This window comes from Cherax quadricarinatus, chromosome 81 (genome assembly GCF_038502225.1).
Source record: "Cherax quadricarinatus isolate ZL_2023a chromosome 81, ASM3850222v1, whole genome shotgun sequence".
NCBI classification, from domain to species: Eukaryota; Metazoa; Arthropoda; class Malacostraca; order Decapoda; family Parastacidae; genus Cherax; species Cherax quadricarinatus.
The window spans coordinates 4,932,582-4,952,057 of record NC_091372.1 but is presented as its reverse complement, the minus strand read 5'-3'; the positions used below and the strand labels follow the sequence as shown (position 1 = coordinate 4,952,057).

At 41.8% G+C, this 19,476-nt stretch overlaps 1 protein-coding gene across 3 annotated transcripts in view; it reads right to left on the bottom strand.

The window, feature by feature from the left end:
* Nucleotides 1-5,255: 5,255 nt before the first annotated feature.
* The window catches only part of hpo (serine/threonine-protein kinase hippo), a 304,676-nt gene continuing 290,455 nt past the window's right edge, over nt 5,256-19,476 (bottom strand). For all 3 annotated transcript variants that reach the window (XM_070102292.1, XM_070102291.1, XM_070102294.1), the window contains 2 exons: nt 12,215-12,343; nt 5,256-5,595 (listed from right to left, as the gene is read on the bottom strand). In XM_070102292.1, coding sequence (XP_069958393.1) covers nt 5,437-5,595; nt 12,215-12,343 — 288 coding nt within the window. In that variant the 3' untranslated portion in view covers nt 5,256-5,436. The remainder of the gene's footprint in view (nt 5,596-12,214; nt 12,344-19,476) is intronic.

The window sequence follows — 19,476 nt, the reverse complement described above, 5'->3', positions numbered from 1 at the left end:
TTATTGTACGTTATCGTAATTATACATTCATGTGCCTTTAACAGTGATGATATACCTACACCTATATTTCTACATTATTGAATATGTTGGTGATTAATAATAAAGTGAATAAATGTTTTAATGTTATGTTGTAGTGGAGGTACAGTAAACATCTGCACTGAGGCTGCCAAAATACCAGCTCACTGCCCAAACATATTTTTGAGATTCCCACACCTTGCTAGGTAAGGCAAAGCAGTGTTTAAGTTTCATGTCAGCTGCTGCCCTGTTATATTATCACATCAACATAGTTATGTTTTGAGAGAGTTGAAAGCATGCAATTTCCTTGCTGACTTTATATTTCAGTTTGACCAAAGTGTGTGATGTAGCTCTCCAAGTTCTTGTCCATTAAACACTACATTATTTGCCCCTCATGCATAGATCATACAATAAAAATTGTAGACAATTCAGATGTGTCTTGCAAAGTTACAGAAATCTGTGATGTCGTAACCTTGCTGGGAAACAAAGCCATAATTTGCAGTTCTCTCCACATGTCCCAGATGCAGCCTCTCAACACTTTATTACTTTTCAAATGCATTCATCTTTAATATTTTTTTGGTTGTGTGTGGGGGCCAGTTTCTGTATGTCTGGTTTAATTTGGTAAGGAAATTTAGTTTTTATCTTTATAATGTTACATCTAACTTGGCCTAGTAAGCCCATGTTAATCATCCCCACACTCTTCAGATGCTTCAAGTAACAGAAAAGTGTGAAGTAGATAGCAAGTAGTTTTTACCTAGTAGAATATTAACCTTTTAATTAGGGATGACTTATACATAAGCAGGGTGACCCCTCTGGAGATGACTTACACAACTGCAAATTTTTGTAGGCCTCAAATGTGCTGACAGCTATTTTATATCATAGCTCAACTGTTTGGGTGACTTGTCATGCCTAGCCTAGAAAAAAATGTAGGGCTAGACAGTACATCATGAATAACAATGACTTAGCAGGACATTAGTAAATGTTTGACATGCCACCCTGCATCTGTACAATGTATTATTTATTTAGGCATATGTAAACACATTTTTACAAGGGTCTTGAGAGAACACAGATAAATGTATATTTTTCACCGAGTATAAACCTAGGAAAGTCAGTGCTACTTATTTACATGTGTCGAGAGGTATCACACCTGAATCAATTGTATTATCATAAGATTTCCTTATACATAGTGTTAGATGACAAAAACAATCAAAATATATAAGGAAAACTGTGTCAGTGTAGTGGTACCAACACTTTTTTATAGGTGTGAGCTATAGGTTTTCAAGGCTGCAGGCCATGGAGACATTTGAGAGCAATGCGTGGTGTGAATATCGTGCATTGAATTTAGAGTTAAAAATCAAAGTGATTTCACCAAGGGGATAATTGAGGAGGGGTTACTGTGGTGGTCTGGGCATGGAGAGGGATTGGATGACAAAGAGAGCATATAAATCTAGGGTGGAAGGTAGAGTGGGGGGGTTGGTGTTAAAAGACTTTTTTTTAGAGGCTTAAGCATTCAGCAGGCTTATGTGAGCGTGTTAGAATATAGACAAGTGGATTTTAATGGACATCCTTGGAGTATGAGAGAACTATTATGAAGTGATTCAAGTACATGTAAACTGAGCCTGGCTTGTCATGGAGGTTGGAAGAGCAGTGTGTACTCGCAGGGTAATCTGATTTGTGATGTCAGCACACGTCTGGCAACATAGTGACTGAATGATGGTTAATGTTTTCTTCTTCGGGTTACCTTGCCTCAGTAGATGGCTATCGAGAAAGAAAGAAAGAAAAAAAAAACACTAATACTGGATATTCCACGTGTGTCAGGGCTGAGTCTCGCCCTATTTTAAATAGTAAAACACTTTGAAACACAACTAGCATCGTAAAAAAATCAAATTACAGTAGAACCATGACTTACGAGTGTCCCAACATACGAATTTTTAAAGATATGAGCCGTCGCTTGGTCAGTTTTTTCCTCTGAGTTACGAGCCAACATCCGAGCTACGAGCCAGCTTTCCCCACAATCTACAACCCGCACACCTCATTTGTTCGTGATTTCACGCTTTAATTCCGTGGGCATCATCCTCTTTTTTTTTCTCAGCACTGTCCTTTGCACTTACTTTCTTATAACCCATGGTTAGAAACAAGAATTTTGGCAAAATAACTGCAGAAAATGGAAGGATATCACGACAAAATCTCCTCCCACAGTGCACTGTGCCAACTAGTGGTGGTCTGAAGATCCTCGTTATTATTATTCTTAGTACGTACGTATTAGAATTATTATTAATTTAGGGAACTGGAGCACAGATCCAATTCCACATCCAGTGAGCAGTGCACATGTTTACCTCGCTCTGGGAAGATATTTTGTGGTGATTTCCTTCCATTTTCTGCAGTTCTTTTGCCAAAATTCTTGTTTCTAACCATGGGTTATAAGAAAGTAAGTGCAAACGACAGTGCCGAGAAAAAAAAAGAGGATGTCCATGGAATTAAAGCATGAAATCACAGATAAACATAAGTAAGGTGTATGGGTTATTGATTTAGCCAGACAATATCAACGTAGTACATCTACGATACGTACTAAAGCAGCAGGGGTTGACAAAGGCTATAGTGCCAGCCAATGGCATTACAATAATTTCCAAGTGTAGCAAGTAAATCAGTGAAGAGCGAAGTGAAAAAAAAATGTAAAACAAATCGTAGCAGTTAAGTTCATCAATAAATTGTAGCAAGTAAGTTAAGCGCTAGAAAAAGGACGAAATGAAACTAACTCCTCCAAAGTTGTTGGAGGTTTGTAGGACCACTGACATCATACACCGCACTGCCTATCTCCCCACCCCGCTGTATAGTCCTTGTGGCTTAGCGCTTCTTTTTTGATTATAATAATAATATCTCCCCACCCTCAACCTCTGCCACCATCTCTACTCCAGTGTTTAAGTACAGTGGAACCTCAAAAATCGAACTGCTCCCAGCTCAACCAATTATGTAAGTGTATTTTTGTAAGTGCTTTTATAAGTGTATTTTTGAGGGTTTGAAATGGACTAATCTAATTTACATTATTCCTGATGGGAATAAATTCATTCGGTAACAGCACTTGGACAGCCTTCTGGACTGAAGAAAGTTCGATATTTGAGGTTCCACTGTATACACTTTATATAAACGGTACATTTCTTTACATTCTCTGTTACGTTTTTATGTATTTCTTATTTATAAATACATTGTTTCAGTGTTTTCCTTATGAAACTAGTGATCTAGTTAGCCTCACAAACATTTTCTCTTATATTAACCCCTCAAGGAAGGTTCCTTGATGTTGGTGAGGGGCTCTTGATTTAGAAAATGGGATCTGTGCTCCAGTTCCCCGAATTAAGCCTGAATGCCTTCCACATCCCCCCCCCCCAGGCGCTGTATAATCCTCCGGGTTGAGCGCTTCCCCTTGATTATAATAATAATAATAATCTCTTAAGAGCATGGGAAAATACTAGTCGGAATGGGAGAGGAAATGGTCGACACCGCCGCCATCATCACTTGCCATACTTTGGCTTATTTTATTCATTCTAGAGTATATATCATGTTTCTGTGTTAATTATATTATGTCATATTAGATGAATTGTGATAGATAAATAAGCCATAGAGTTGATATTAGCATCATATTCAAGTATTGTCCTACCTCCAGAGAGCAGGAATTCCGCTGGAACAGATTAATGGCATTTCAGTTAATTTAAATGAGGAAAAACTCGTAAATTGAGGTTCCACTGTACATAGTATTAGATATTAAAAACTTGTCAATAAAAATTAATATATTGCACTCAGCGCATTATATTCATTTTACAATTTGCCCTATATCTCATGGAGAGGCGTCTTGCTCCTCTCTGTGAGAATTGCCAAGCTCCATTATCAGTCAGCCACATTCTGTTGGACTGCCCACTTTATCAACGAGCACGCAGAATTTACCTCTGTCGTCGTCTTCGCCCCGCTGCTCTCTCTTTACCTTCCCTTCTCGCTGATGGACCCACCTTTCATCCGGACTCTCTCATTGACTTTTTGACAACGACTGACTTACTTCACAAATTCTGATACTTTCAGCCCTTTCTACTTGTATCTCTTGCTACCCTCTACCCCCGTACTATCCCCTGCCCCGCTGTTTTCTGTAACCTGCTGATCATCCCCCCTCCCTTCTGCCATCCAATTCCCTTGCTTCCTTCCCTACCCTGCAGCGCTGTATAGCCCTTGTGGCTTAGCGCTTCTTTTTTGATTATAATAATAATACAATTTGCCCACAATTAATCAACTTCAACACGCTATAAAATTCCATTTTTCTATTTTTTATAGTTCTATTTCAAAAAATATATTTTTATTAAAAAGTCTAAATTTTGCCACATGTAAGGAGCTTAAAAAGAAGAAAAAAAAAAGTTTGGCGATTTGGAGGAGTCTGGAATGTAACCCTATTTTCCCCATGTAATTCACTTCACGCAAAGTGATTTTAAAGTAGGCAGCAATTGTCAGGAACAAAATGTGTGTTAATAGAGGGTTTACTGTCATTACTTATTCAAGTTAGCGTGCATGTGTGTATATGTTGTCAGTGTTTTAGGGTGTGCATGCACTTGCTAAGAATACATTCACAGTGAAAAGTTTGAACACATGTAAAATGCAAATTATAGAACTATACAAATTGTGGTAACAGAAATGTCAGGACCAAAATAGTAAAATACAAATAAAAAAAAATTAAATTTAAAAAGTTATTAAAAATTAAGATTTTTATACTAGTCACCGTATTCGAGGTGAAATGTGGATAAAACAAGAGGTAAATGTGATTAACTTCTATCCTGCATTTTTTCTATTCAACTTATTCAAAAGCAAGTATGCATATTATTAATTTCCTCAGGGTTTTGTTTTATTATTATTGCTGGGATAATTTAATTTTATCTAACTTTAATACTAAAAGTTATTCTGAAGATATTTAGTCAAGCTCAGGTCACAACAATCCAGCAAATAACTTTTCCACAAAACCAACACCCTTGAGTTTTAACCACAGGGTATTAGCAAATAAAACATTTTGTCATCAAGTTGTCCATCATTGTTTCAAGGTGCCTAAGCAACCTTCCATTTATGCAATCATTTCTCTACTGCACCCACTAAATAATCACATGGCACACACAGTTATGACATCCAGCAACCAACTACACACCAATTCCTGCATTTTCCTTCACTACAAGATTTTATCTTTTAGACTTCATCCATTTTTAAGATCCACAAAATGTTTTCATAAAATCATTTATTACTTATAGCTTACACAATCCATTCTCATTAATATTTTGGTCATACAAAGAAATTTCCTTCACAATATGTGGCAATCACAGTACCTTCCATTGCATCAAAAATGTCCTGGAAGCTTACAGAAGAGATCACTGTACAACAACTATACACAGTGCAAATATGCTAGAAATTCTGTTGTCTCTTTCTCTTCTGGTCCATGGCATCAAGAATAGGTTGCCTTTTTGCCTGATACCGCTGACGCAGCTCATCAATTTCACGTTCCATTTCCTGGTCTAAGGTAGCCATACGTTGGTGTAGTTCTTCATACGTCAGGTGTTTGAGCTGAAAATGAGGATTTCAAAATAACACACAATCTTCACTGACAGTTACTAAAATGAAGAGTGGTATAACATTAACAGTCACATACCTTTCTTAACTAAATAGGTTGGCATCAAATTATTCAGCCTCAAAAGAAGAGATATTGAAATTATTTTATAATCAAAAAGAAGCGCTAAACCACAAGGGTTATACAGTGCTGCAGGGAAGTGAGGGTATCGGGCAGCAAAAGGGGGGAGGGATGATTAGTAGGTTACAGAAAACAGCGGGGCAGGGGATAGAGGGTAGCAAGAGACTGAGGTAGAAAGGGCCAAGAGGAGTGCTAAAGGTATCATCATCAGAGTTTGTGAAGTCAGTCAGTTGTTGTCAAAAAGTCAATGAGAGAGTCCGGATGAAAGGTGGGTCCATCAGCAAGAAGGGAAGGTAAAGAGAGAGCGGCAGAGCGAAGACGACGTTGGAGGTAAATTCTGTGTGCTCGTTAAGAGCACACAGAGTAGGCAGTCTAACAGAATGTGGCTGACCGATACTGGAACCTGACAATTCTCACAGAGAGGAGCAGGGCGCCTCTCCACAAGATATCCATGAGTAAGACGAGTGTGGCCAATGCAAAGGCGGGAGAGAGTAGTCTCCCAACCTCGACACTGATGACAAGAAGATGGCCAGTAACCTATACTTGGTTTAATAGAACAAAGTTTGTTATTGAGCAGAGCAGACCAACGTTGTTGCCAATGGGTGTGAAGGTAGTTAGCTATAATAGCAAAATAGTCCGTGAATGGAACACCTCTATATGAAACTGGAAGGTCATGTACTGCTGACTGCGCAGCAGTGTCAGCCTGTTCATTGCCCTGTACGTCAACATGACCAGGGACCCAACAAAAAACAATATCTTTATGCTTGTTTAAGAATGGTATACAATACCGACAAGATGAAATTAAGACACATGTGCAACATCTGGGTATCTTTATTGTAGACGTTTTGCCATCCAGTGGCTTTATCAACACAAATTCCAGGACATAACTTGAAGACAGTAGAACTATGTACAGAAGATGAGGTAATCAGTCCCTCAACCTTGGAGTAGGTGCGAAGAGCACTGTAGAGCACGACTACGGTGCTCTTCGCACCTACTTCAAGGTTGAGGGACTGATTACCTCATCTTCTGTACATAGTTCTACTGTCTTCAAGTTATGTCCTGGAATTTGTATTGATAAAGCCACTGGATGGCAAAACGTCTACAATAAAAATACCCAGATGTTGCACATGTGTCTTAATTTCATCTATATGCTTGGTAGAGATACGGAGTAACCAAAGTTGGATATGGAGAACTAGAGGGCGAGGTGTATCAAATTTTTGTATAGCTTGTAAAGCACTAAGGGAGTCTGAAACAACCACAAATGATGACACAGGCAAAGATGCAATATGGATAAGTGCTGCAAGAATGGCATACAATTCAGCAGTAAAAATGCTAGCCGAAGACAGTAAATGCCCTCGTACAACGCTGTCCTGAAACACTGCTGCGAATCCGACACCGTCAGAAGACTTAGAGCCATCTGTGTACACTGCGATGGCATGAGAATGAGAGTGGAAGTGGTCAAGAAAAAGAGAGCGGGAAGCTACCATAGGCAGTTGGGCTTTTGAGCAAGGGAGTAAGAACAGACTCGAACAGCTGGAACTTCCCAGGGGGGTAGGGAAAAGTGAATGCTACACAAACCTAGAAAGGTGGCAACTGCAGGAAAGACAAAAGCGAATGTAGGCGAAGAGAAAATGGACGGAGAAAACGGGCGGCGAACAAATAAAGAATGTCTCCTAATATCAGTGACTACTCTATAAATGGAAGGATTGCGGAGATCATGAGAGCGTACATAGTAGTGAAGGCAATGGGCATCACGGCGATCGGACAAGGATGGAACATTCGCTTCTGCATAGAGGCTCTCAACAGGGAAAGAGCGAAAAGCACCAAGGCATAAATGTAATCCCTGACGATGGATGGAATTAAGGCTAGAGAGAGTAACAGGGGAAGCCGCTGAATAGATCTGGTCACCATAATCGCGTTTCGATAAAATGAGGGCTGAATGTAGGCGAAGGAGAGTTCGACGATCAGCTCCCCATGAAAGATGAGCAATGGTTTTAAGAAGGTTCAGCCAGCTGTGACAAGTTGCCTTCAGAGAGGTAATGTGAGGTTTCCAGGATAACCTACGGTCAAAGGGAAGGTTTAGAAACCTGACTATCACGTTCAGGGATACGCGAGCCATAAAGGTACAAAGGATGATTGGAGATGACAGAGCGTCTAGTGAAAGTGATTTGGCGAGTTTTGGTACTGGAAAATTTAAACCCATGTGTGGTGGACCAATTAGAAATACGGTTGACTACATGCTGGAGAGAAACTAATGAGGCGACAGTCAGCGCCTGCACAAGCAGTAGTGAAGTCATCAACATAGAGTGATGACCAAATATTGGATGGAAGACTAGAGGCCAAATCATTTATAGCAAGGAGAAAAAGTGTTGTGCTCAGAACACATCCCTGGGGGACATCTTCAGCTTGGACAAAGTCTGGGGAGAGCACATTATTAACCCGAACACGGAAATGTCTGTCAATTAAAAAGTTCTTAAGGAAGGATGTAGATTGCCTCGGAGGCCTAAGGAGTGGGCTTGGGCCAAAATATTATACCTCCAAGTTGTGTCATATGCCTTCTCAAGGTCAAAAAATATGGCAATAACTAAGTGGTTATTCGCAAAGGCATTATAAACATAAGTATCCAAGTGTAGTAAGGGGTCTATGGTAGAACGGCCCTTACGAAAGCCATATTGACTAGTGGAGAGACTGTTGTGTGCCTCTAAATACCACATTAAACGTCGATTTACCAGACGTTCCATCACTTTGCAAACTGCACTGGTAAGAGCAATGGGACGATAGTGGGAGGCATCATGTTCCGTAGTACCCAGTTTGCGGAACGGGAGAACAATAGCAGATTTCCACAGCTGGGGAAGAACTCCTTGTGACCAAATAAGATTGAAGAGGTGTAAGAGGACTGCAAGGGCTGACTTATGTAAATGTTTTAACATCCGAATATGAATATCGGCAAGCTGAGAGTGTTGCCTCTAGTTCTTGAAGTGTAAAAGGCACATTACGGACCCCAAGCTGAGAGTGTCGCCTCTAGTTGTTGAAGTGTAATAGGCACATTATTCGGTTCTACTTTGAGGAAAGAAACGAGGGGCATAGATGGAGCCCCTGAGAAATACAGACCAGATGACTGCCAATTTCAATGGCAACATCAAGAGGGTTTGCTATATCAACACTGGCGACCCACAGAACAGGAGCTGGGTCAGGAGAGTATTTACCACTCAATTTCCGCACTTTTTTCCAGACTGCACTTGCAGAGGAGATGGTGGAAACAATCTCGCCAGCAAGTGCGTTTAGTGTCATGAATGACACAGCGAGCGACCGCACGCTTCTGCTTAAACTTGAGAAGTCTCTCAGCGGTTCTCTTGTACCGGTACCTGCCTCACACAGTGCGTTTCAAACGTACTGCACGAGCACAAGCAAGAGACCACCAAGGCATGCACTTCTGAGAATGCCTGCCTGAGGTTTGGGGTATAGAATGAGAAGCTGCGGTTAAAACTGAGGACGAGAAGAGGTGTAAAAGCTCATCAATGAAGAAGGAACCTCACTAAAAGCAGTTAGTTGTGAGTAAAGGTCCCATTTGCCTGATCAAATTGCCAGCATGGGCTACGAAGAGGTGGCGAATATGAAGGAGAAGTAAGAATGATTGGAAAATGATCGCTGTCATGCAAGTCCAGGAGAACAGACCAGGTGAAGTCTAGTGCGGTAGAGGAAGAGCAGACAGAGATCAATGCAAGAGAGAGTATGAGTACGAGGATCAAAATGGATTGGAGTACCTGTATTTAAAACATGGAGGGGGTGGGAAGCAAGAAAAGCCTCCAACTGAATGTCACGGGAATCACAGTGAGACCCTCCAGAGGAAATGATGGGCATTAAAATCGCCAAGTAACAGAAGGAGGAGGAGGAGGAAAAATGGGATAGGGAAGGGAGGATTGGGAGGTAATTAGGTTTGGTCTGAGGAAGGAGACCAACAGGTCTAATTCCTCAGACCAAGAGCCTCTTCACCACACCAAGGAGCCCCCCTTGAAGAGGTGCAGTTAGTTTAAAAATAAATAACACTGGCCAAATGGCTTTAGTTCACATTTAGTATGTCTCACTAAATTTGGGATGCTGAATTTAAATTTGAACTTAGTTTTGCTCCATTATTATTATTATAATAAAAAAGAAGCGCTAAGCCACAAGGGCTATACAGCGCTGCAGGGCAGGAAGGAAGCGAGGGTATCAGGTGGCAAAAGGGAGATGGATGAGTAATAGGTTACGGAGAACAGCGGGGCAGTGGATGGTGTAAGGGTAGAGGGCAGCAAGAGATTGAGGTAGAAAGGGCTGAGGGGAGTGCGAAAGGTATCATCATCATGATAAGTTTGTGGAGTAAATCAGTCGTTGTCAAGAAGTCAATGACAGAGTCAGGATTAAAGGAGGGTCCATCAGCAAGAAGGGAAGGTAGAGAGAGAGTAGTAGAGCGGAGACGATGACGGAGGTAAATTCTGCGTGCTCGTTGATAGAGAGGGCAGTCTAGCAGAATGTGGCTAATCGATACTGGAACTTGACACTGCTCACAGAGAGGAACAGGGTGCCTCACCATGAGATACCCATGAGTAAGACGAGTGTGGCCAATGCGAAGGCGGGAGAGAGTAGTCTTCCAACCTCGGCACTGATGACAAGAAGACGGCCAGTAACTTATGCTCGGTTTAATAGAATGAAGTTTGTTACCGAGCAGAATTGACCAACGTTGTTGCCAACGGGTGTGAAGGTGGGTAGCTATTACAGCAAAATAGTCCAGAAATGGAACACCTCTATATAAAATTGGTAGGTCATGTACTGCTGACTGCACAGCAGTGTCTGCCTGTTCATTGCCCTGTACGTACATCGACATGACCAGGGACCCAACAAAAAACAACATCTTTATGCTCGGTAGAGATACAGCGTAGCCAAAGTTGGATACGGAGAACTAGGGCATCTAAATTATTATTATTATAATCAGCGTAGCCGGAGGATTATACAGCGCCTGGGGGGGGGGGGGGATGTGGAAAAGTTGCACAGATACGAGAGAACTAGGGCATCTAAAGTTTTTGTGAAATTGAACCTTGCTACCATGGCTGTGAAAGTGATTCATTTTGGCTGAAGCCTGTTGCATACTTTCCTGATACTATTCTTCCTACAAAGAAGAAACAAAGCACAAATGATGTTATGTCATCACAACCAGAAAGTCACACACGTGAACAGATACACAATAGTATATCCAAGTTGTATGGTACTCCATTGTGCCTCATGCCATGTTTTGAGAAATATCATACCTTGAAACAGTTCTAGTATGCTTTCTGTTCTATCACCTGAGCACAAGAAACTGCCCATTCAACTGCCCTATAAAGGGCACAAAAGTCAATAATTTGGCCAATTGTGCAAAAAAATTCAACAAATTCCAATTTGAAAACAGAATTCAAAATAAACACTGTATGCATTCCAGCAACTAAAGCAAACTATCCTCTGTTTATTAATCACATCCCAGATCTCTCCTATATTACACTTGCCCTCCATCTTGAACACATCATAACAAAAAAAAAAAAATAAAAGTTTTACACTATTTCTCAGATATAAAATATAACAAGGAATGATTGGTCGTGATTTAGGGTGTCTCAATAACTGAAATATACCCATTAAAAACTTGTAAAGCAAGCCCAGAGGGAAATCATCCTCGTGCATGAAAATTTTAAAAATCTAATATTTCTGCTACTTCCTGTCTTGAAAGTGACCATAATCATCTCTATTAATGTTTCTTGGTAACAACTAATGCTAAAAAAAAAACTGCCAATAAAACCATCCTAGGAAATACCTCAAAGTCACTATATGAAATCAAACAAAAGGTCCGAGGTTTGCTTTTCTCATCATGCACCATATGGGAAATAATTTTTTTATATTTATATTGTGCACTCACTGAACACACATTCTTTAATGTCAAGGCCAAAATTTACTGCTCACAGTATAGTTTGAGAGCACTGTGCTCAAAATGTATATCTATGTGAGTGACACTGGCAACAATAACGTAGATCTATGTACAACAGTAAAAACGTCAAAAAGTAAATTTAAAAATGCTCTATTGTTATAGACTGATTTCCAAATGTTCATACCTAATACTATACCATATTTAATCTAAATTATTTAGTGTTCAGAGTAGAGGGGTTCCAGTTTGAAAGTTATATTTTATGAAGAGCTATACGAGGAAAAATAATCTGAACCGTATAACTTGTTAAAGATAAATAAAATGACTTAAGTATTTCAGTTTGGAAGAGTTTCATTATACAATATAAGGATATTCTCCTTTCAACAAACCAGCCATATCCCACCGAGGCAGGGTGACCCAAAAAGAAAAACTTTTGTTTTTCTTTGTGAATTTAGTAATGTGTACAGGAGAAGGGGTTACTAGCCCCTTGCTCCAATATAAGAATCTTCTTACTTAAAATTTCAGCCAACAATTTTTTTTAATAAACATTTTGACAAAAATGCACTTACAAAATCAAAATCACCATCAATAAAAGACCTCTGGAATTTTGGTTGGTTTTCTGCAGCAACTCCCCGAGCAGGAAGAGGATGGTGATTACCTGGATTATTCATCTGTACTAGTTGTCTTTGGAGATCATTCTGAAATGTTGATCATATGTCAGTATGATTGAGGCTTATGCATGTACATCAAAAGGTGCAAAAAATTTCAGAAAGGAAAGACACTGCTAAAGGAATGAGAGGTCTAGGGGCTACCCAGAGCCACCAGCAAGATTTGCTGCATACTGTATCAGTAACATAATAAAAATATAATATATCATACTTCCCAAAGCTAGTTTAAAAAATACTGGTGGGATGGGTTAAGACCAAGTGGCACTGCAGACATTTAGCACAGTGTAATTAATCTCTCAAACACTAAATACATTATGGTACAATAAACATAAAACTAAAGAATATTTTAACAGTGATTCTTTAACCAATTTCACTGAATATATTCACATGTTAAATTTGACCTGTATGAAATATGACCCCCCAAAAAGAAAAAAAATATTAGCGAGAACACTACCATAATCTCATCACATTTTCGTATTAAGATAGTCGACTAATGTAGTGAATTAGTAAGATTGAAATCATGAAGACTAGCAAAATCTTCTCACATGCAAATGTACAATGTACATGTGATATGCACATAAGCAGGAATACTTGCAGGGGTTGAGTCTTAGCTCTTGGCCCTTCCCTCAACTTACCACTTGCCAGAATCATTTCCTCCTAGCCTCACAGACCCTATTTACCACCCTATGGAGGGTGGTAAATATATACCTCACTAAAAATAAATTACCTTTCAAGCACCAGTCAATACATCCAAAATAAATATTTTAAATGTTTTCTAAAAGTGTTTTTCAATTGTAAATTGGATGGAGGCAGTGGAGATGTCATGTCTGAGGGCAATGTGTGGTGTGAAAATAATGCAGAGAATTCGTAGTTTGGAAGTTAGGAGGAGGTGCGGGATTACCAAAACTGTTGTCCAGAGGGCTGAGGAAGGGTTGTTGAGGTGGTTCGGACATGTAGAGAGAATGGAGCGAAACAGAACAACTTCAAGAGTGTATCAGTCTGTAGTGGAAGGAAGGCGGGGTAGGGGTTGGCCTAGGAAAGGTTGGAGGGAGGAGGTAAAGGAGGTTTTGTGTGCAAGGGGCTTGGACTTCCAGCAGGTATGCGTGAGCGTGTTTGATAGGAGTGAATGGAGACAAATGGTTTTTAATACTTGACGTGCTGTTGGAGTGTGAGCAAAGTAACATTTATGAAGGGGTTCAGGGAAACCGGCAGGCCGGACTTGAGTCCTGGAGATGGGAAGTACAGTGCCTGCACTCTGAAGGAGGGGTGTTAATGTTGCAGTTTAAAAACTGTAGTGTAAAGCACCCTTCTGGCAAGACAGTGATGGAGTGAATGATGGTGAAAGTTTTTCTTTTTCGGGCCACCCTGCCTTGGTGGGAATCGGCCAGTGTGATAAAAAAAAAATTGTCAGTCTTGCATTTATTAGCAATTACCTACACCAATTACAGTGACCAAGCAAGAACTCTTTTTACAATCCTGATAAAGCTTATACCTCTCTACCATCACTATGTCTCAAAGTATTTTGTATGTTCCTGACATATCCCCTCTTCTTAATTTCTCTAATGACAAAAGACCTACATCTCCCATTTACGTATTTGTAGCACATTCCCATTAATTCAGGCACTAGTCTTGATGCTCTTTAACCTTTCTTGAATGTAGCTTTGTATTTTACTAAACAAGGATTCCATGCCAGCATTGAATATTCAAGGTGTCATGCATGTTCCTGAATACCTCTACTGTATTACATTTGCAAGATTAACCTTTACATGTACTTATGATATTTTATGTACATTTCAGAGGGCAAGTTTAGGGTAACAGTTATTCCTAGTTTTTTTCTTTTACCTGTTTTGTTTAGGTAAAATTCCAGCAACTATTTATCCAGTTAGACCATACCACAGGCAGGGATTGAATTCGTGGCGAGAGAGCCGTAAAACTCCAGGCCAGCGTGTAAGCCACTGGGCCAGTTGGCTACAATAAGATTCATCCAACTAGGTATATTTATACACCATAGAGGTAAGCACTGGCCCCACTGTGACCACAAATGCAAGTGTTTTACAGATAAATCTCCCACCAGCGTGGCCATGACGAACTCTAGCTCTGGTCCCCTCAAAGCGTTATCATGACTTGTGAAATCATAATGACAATTGCAAACAAGCCATACTACGGGTGGGGGTTGAACTCGTGGCATTTGTGGTCACAGTGGGACCTGTGCTAACCTCTTTATGGTGTATAAATATACTTAGTTGGATGAATCTTATTGTAGCCAGCTGGCCCAGTGGCTCACGCACTGGCCTGGAGTTTAATGACTCACTCACCACGAAATCAATCCCTGCCTGTGGTATGGTTTGTTTGCAATCATATCCAGTCAGTAATGAAGTCGATTCAAGTTATTCTGAAGCTGTCTTGACTGTTTAGTTAGTGTTCTCATCATATTATCATATTCACAAAATGCCCAAAACCCATACTAGTCATGATGTGCTGAAGGAAGCTGTAATAGTTTACATTATTATTATTATAATCAAAAAGAAGCGCTAAGCCACAAGGACTATACAGCGCTGCAGGGCAGGAAGAAGCGAGGGCATCAGGTGGCAAAAGGGAGAGGGATGAGTAATAGGTTATGGATAACAGCGGGGTAGTGGATGGTGAAAGGGTAAAGGGCAGCAAGAGACTGAACTAGAAAGGGCTGAGGGGAGTGCGAAAAGTATCATCAGAGTTTGTGGAGTAAATCAGTCGTTGTCAAGAAGTCAATGAGAGAGTCAGGATTAAAGGAGGGTCCATCAGCAAGAAGGGAAGGTAAAGAGAGAGTAGTAGAACGAAGACGACGTTGGAGGTAAATTCTGCGTGCTCGTTGATAGAGAGGGCAGTCTAACAGAATGTGGCTAATTGATACTGGAACTTGACACTGCTCACAGAGAGGAACAGGGTGCCTCTCCATGAGATACCCATGAGTAAGACGAGTGTGACCAATGCGAAGGCGGGAGAGAGTGGTCTCCCAACCTCGGCACTGATGACAAGAAGACGGCCAGTAACCTATGCTCGGTTTAATAGAATGAGGTTTGTTACCGAGCAGAGTTGACCAACGTTGTTGCCAACGGGTGCGAAGGTGGGTAGCTATTGCAGCAAAATAGTCCAGAAATGGAACACCTCGATAGGAAATTGGTAGGTCATGTACTGCTGACCGCGCAGCAGTGTCTGCCTGTTCATTGCCCTGTACGTCGACATGACCAGGGACCCAACAAAAAACAATATCTTTATTTTTGGTAGAGATACGGCGTAGCCAAAGTTGGATACGGAGAACTAGGGGATGAGATGTATCAAATTTTCGTATAGCCTGTAGAGCACTAAGGGAGTCTGAGACTACTACAAATGATGACACAGGCATAGATGCGATACGAATAAGTGCTGTAAGAATGGCATACAGTTCAGCAGTAAAAATGCTAGCTGAAGATAGTAAATGTCCCCGCACGACGCTGTCCGGAAACACTGCTGCGAATCCGACGCCGTCTGAAGACTTAGAGCCATCTGTGTACACAGCGGTGGCATGAGAATGGGAGTGGAAGTGATCAAGAAAAAGAGAGCGGGAAGCCACCGTAGGCAGTTGAGCTTTCGAGCAAGGGAGTGAGAAAGAACAGACCCGAACAGCTGGAACTTCCCAGGGGGGTAGGGAAAAGTGAGATGCTACATGAACATATAAAGGTGGTAACTGGAGGGAAGACAAGAGTGAATGTAGGCGAAGAGAAAAGGGATGGAGCAAACAGGGGTGGCGAACGAATAAAGAATGTCTACTAATATCGGTGACCATTCTATAAATGGAAGGATTGTGTAGATCGTGAGAGCATACACAGTAGCGAAGGCAATGGGCATCACGGCGATCAGACAAGGATGGAACATTCGCTTCTGTATAGAGGCTCTCAACAGGGGAAGAGCGAAAAGCACCAAGGCACAAACGTAATCCTTGGTGATGGATAGAGTTAAGGCTAGAGAGAGTAGCAGGAGAGGCCGCGGAATAAATCTGGTCACCATAATCGAGTTTCGATAAAACGAGGGCTGAATGTAGGCGAAGCAGAGTTCGACGATCAGCTCCCCAGGAAAGATGAGCAAGGGTTTTAAGAAGGTTTAGCCGGCTGTGACAAGTTGCCTTCAGAGAGGTAATGTGAGGTTTCCAGGATAACCGACGGTCAAAGAGAAGGCCTAGAAACCTGACTGTATCACGTTCGGGGATACAGGAGCCATAGAGATACAAAGGATGATCGGAGATAACAGAGCGTCTAGTGAAAGTAATTTGGTGAGTTTTGGTACTTGAAAATTTAAACCCATGCGTGGTGGCCCAAGTGGAAACACGGTCGACCGCATGCTGGAGAGAAACTGCAATAAGATGACAGTCAGCGCCTGCACAAGCAATAGCGAAGTCATCAACATAGTGATGACCAAATATTGGGTGGAAGAACAGAGGCCAAATCATTTATAGCAAGGAGAAACAGTGTTGTGCTTAGAACACATCCCTGAGGGACACCTTCAGCTTGGACGAAGTCCGGGGAAAGAACATTATTGACTCGAACACGGAAATGTCTGTCAGTTAAAAAGTTCTTAAGGAAGGATGGTAGATTGCCTCGGAGGCCTAAGGAATGGGCCTGGGCCAAAATATTATACCTCCAAGTTGTGTCATATGCCTTCTCAAGGTCAAAAAATATGGCAATAACTGAGTGATTATTCGCAAAGGCATTACGAACATACGTATCCAAGCGTAGTAAGGGGTCTATGGTAGAACGACCCTTACGAAAGCCATATTGACTAGCGGAGAGACTGTTGTGTGTCTCTAAATACCACATTAAACGTCGATTTACGAGACGTTCCATCACTTTGCAAACTGCACTAGTAAGAGCGATGGGGCGATAGTGGGAGGCATCATGTCCTGTAGTACCCGGTTTGCGGAAAGGGAGAACAATGGCAGATTTCCACAGCTGGGGAAGAACTCCTTGTGCCCAAATAAGATTGAAGAGGTGTAAGAGGACTACAAGGGCTGACCGATGTAAATGTTGTAACATACGAATATGAATGTCGTCAGGCCCAGCTGCCGATGATCGGCAAGCTGAGAGCATTGCCTCCAATTCTTGAAGTGTAAAAGGCACATTATACTGTTCTTCTCTGAGAGAAGAAAAGTCCAAGGGTACTAACTCTCTGGCAGACTTTGAGGAAAGAAACGAGGGGCATAGATGGAGCCCTCGGGAAATACGGACCAGATGTGTGCCAAGTTCAATGGCAACGTCGAGAGGGTTTGCTACATCAACACCAGCGACCCGTAGAACAGGAGCCAGGTCAGGAGAGTATTTACCACTCAATTTCCTCACTTTTTTCCAGACTGCACTCATAGAAGAAGCAGAGGTGATGGTGGAAACATAGTCTTGCCAACAAGTGCGTTTAGCTTCACGGATGACACGGCGAGCGATCGCACGCTTCTGCTTAAAATCAAGAAGTCTCTCAGCGGTTCTATTGTACCGGTACCTGCCCCATGCAGCACGTTTCAAACGTACTGCACGAGCACAAGCAGGAGACCACCAAGGCACGCACTTCTGAGAATGCCTGCCTGAGGTTTGGGGTATAGAATGAGAAGCTGCGGTATAAACTGACGTCGAGAAGATGTGTAGGAGCTCATCAATGGAGGATGAAGAAGGAACCTCACTAAAAGCAGTGAGGTGTGAGTAAAGATCCCAATTTGCCCGATCAAATTGCCAGCGAGGGCTACGGAAAGGTGGTGAATAGGAAGGAGAAGTAAGAATGATCGGAAAATGATCGCTGTCATGTAAGTCTGGTAGAACAGACCAGGTGAAGTCTAGTGCAGTGGAGGAAGAGCAGACTGATAGATCGATGCAAGAGAGAGTATGAGTACGAGGATCAAAATGGGTGGGAGTACCCGTATTTAAAACATGGAGGGGGTGAGAGGCGAGAAAAGCCTCCAACTGGATGCCACGTGAGTCACAATGAGACCCCCCCCAGAGGAAATGATGGGCATTAAAATCACCAAGTAACAGAAGTGGTGGTGGTAAGGATGAAACAAGAAAGGCAAAGTCTGGGATAGAAAATGCTCGAGAAGGAGAGAGATATAAAGAACATATTGTAAACCACTTATTCAAGTGGATACGGACTGCAGTGTAATGCAGCGAGGTATGGACAAATAGTTGACAGTACGGAATATCACTGCGTAGAAGAAAGGCACTTTCATTAAAGGTCCCATCTGAGAAAGGATCCGAAGAATACAATAAATTATAGCCTGAGATAGGTTGGAAAACAGTCGAGTGTAATTTTGGTTCTTGTAAGCAAGCACCAACAGGGGAAAACCTGGAAAGCAACATCTGAAGCTCACCCCGATTACCCCTGAGGCCGCGGATATTCCACTGTAAATAGGCCATGATTGGCGATGAAGAAAATATCAGGAATCTGTAGGTAAAGGCACCTACGGACTAGAGGGGTTAGAAAAGTCAACATGTGGTGGCATTGGAAGACGTTCAAGTAGCGAAGGAACGGAGCGTTGCGAAGAATGGGGTTGTGAAGATGGAGGAGAGGGAAGAGAAGGAACAGGAAGTGAATCAGTGTCCATTGAAGGTTTAGTCTCTGCAATATATTTTGAAATGGCTTCAAGTGTTTCTGAATTCAAAGATGTATGGGAGACCATATTGGAGATACGAGGAGGAGGGCGAGTAAAGATTGGGACAGTAATGGACTGTACCAAAGTGTAAGGGACTGGAGATGAAGTGTGGGGGGGGGACAGAAGAGGCAGAAACCTGGGAGGTGGCAGAAGAGGGAGAAACTTGGGAGGGGACGGGGGTGGAAGGCATAGTACGAGGAGGAGGGTGAATCTCTACACTTGTAATAGAGCCAGAGAGAGGTGAAGAACTAGGTACAGAGACTGGAAAGGTAAAGTGTGGAGGTGGAAGAAGGGAAGGAAGGGGCAAAGATGATTTGAGCAATGTGGATTTTTTGGACTTCTGAGTAGAGGGGCGATTGGTATTAGGTGTCGTACGAGGTCTTGTCGATACTGGGGCTTGTGAGGAAGGACGCGAAGATGTGAGAACAGACTGAGTTGTAGTCGGGACGTCAGAGCCAAGGACAGCAAAAGGATTAGATGCCGTAGTGGCTATGGGAGGGGTAACAACAGAGGAGGCTGC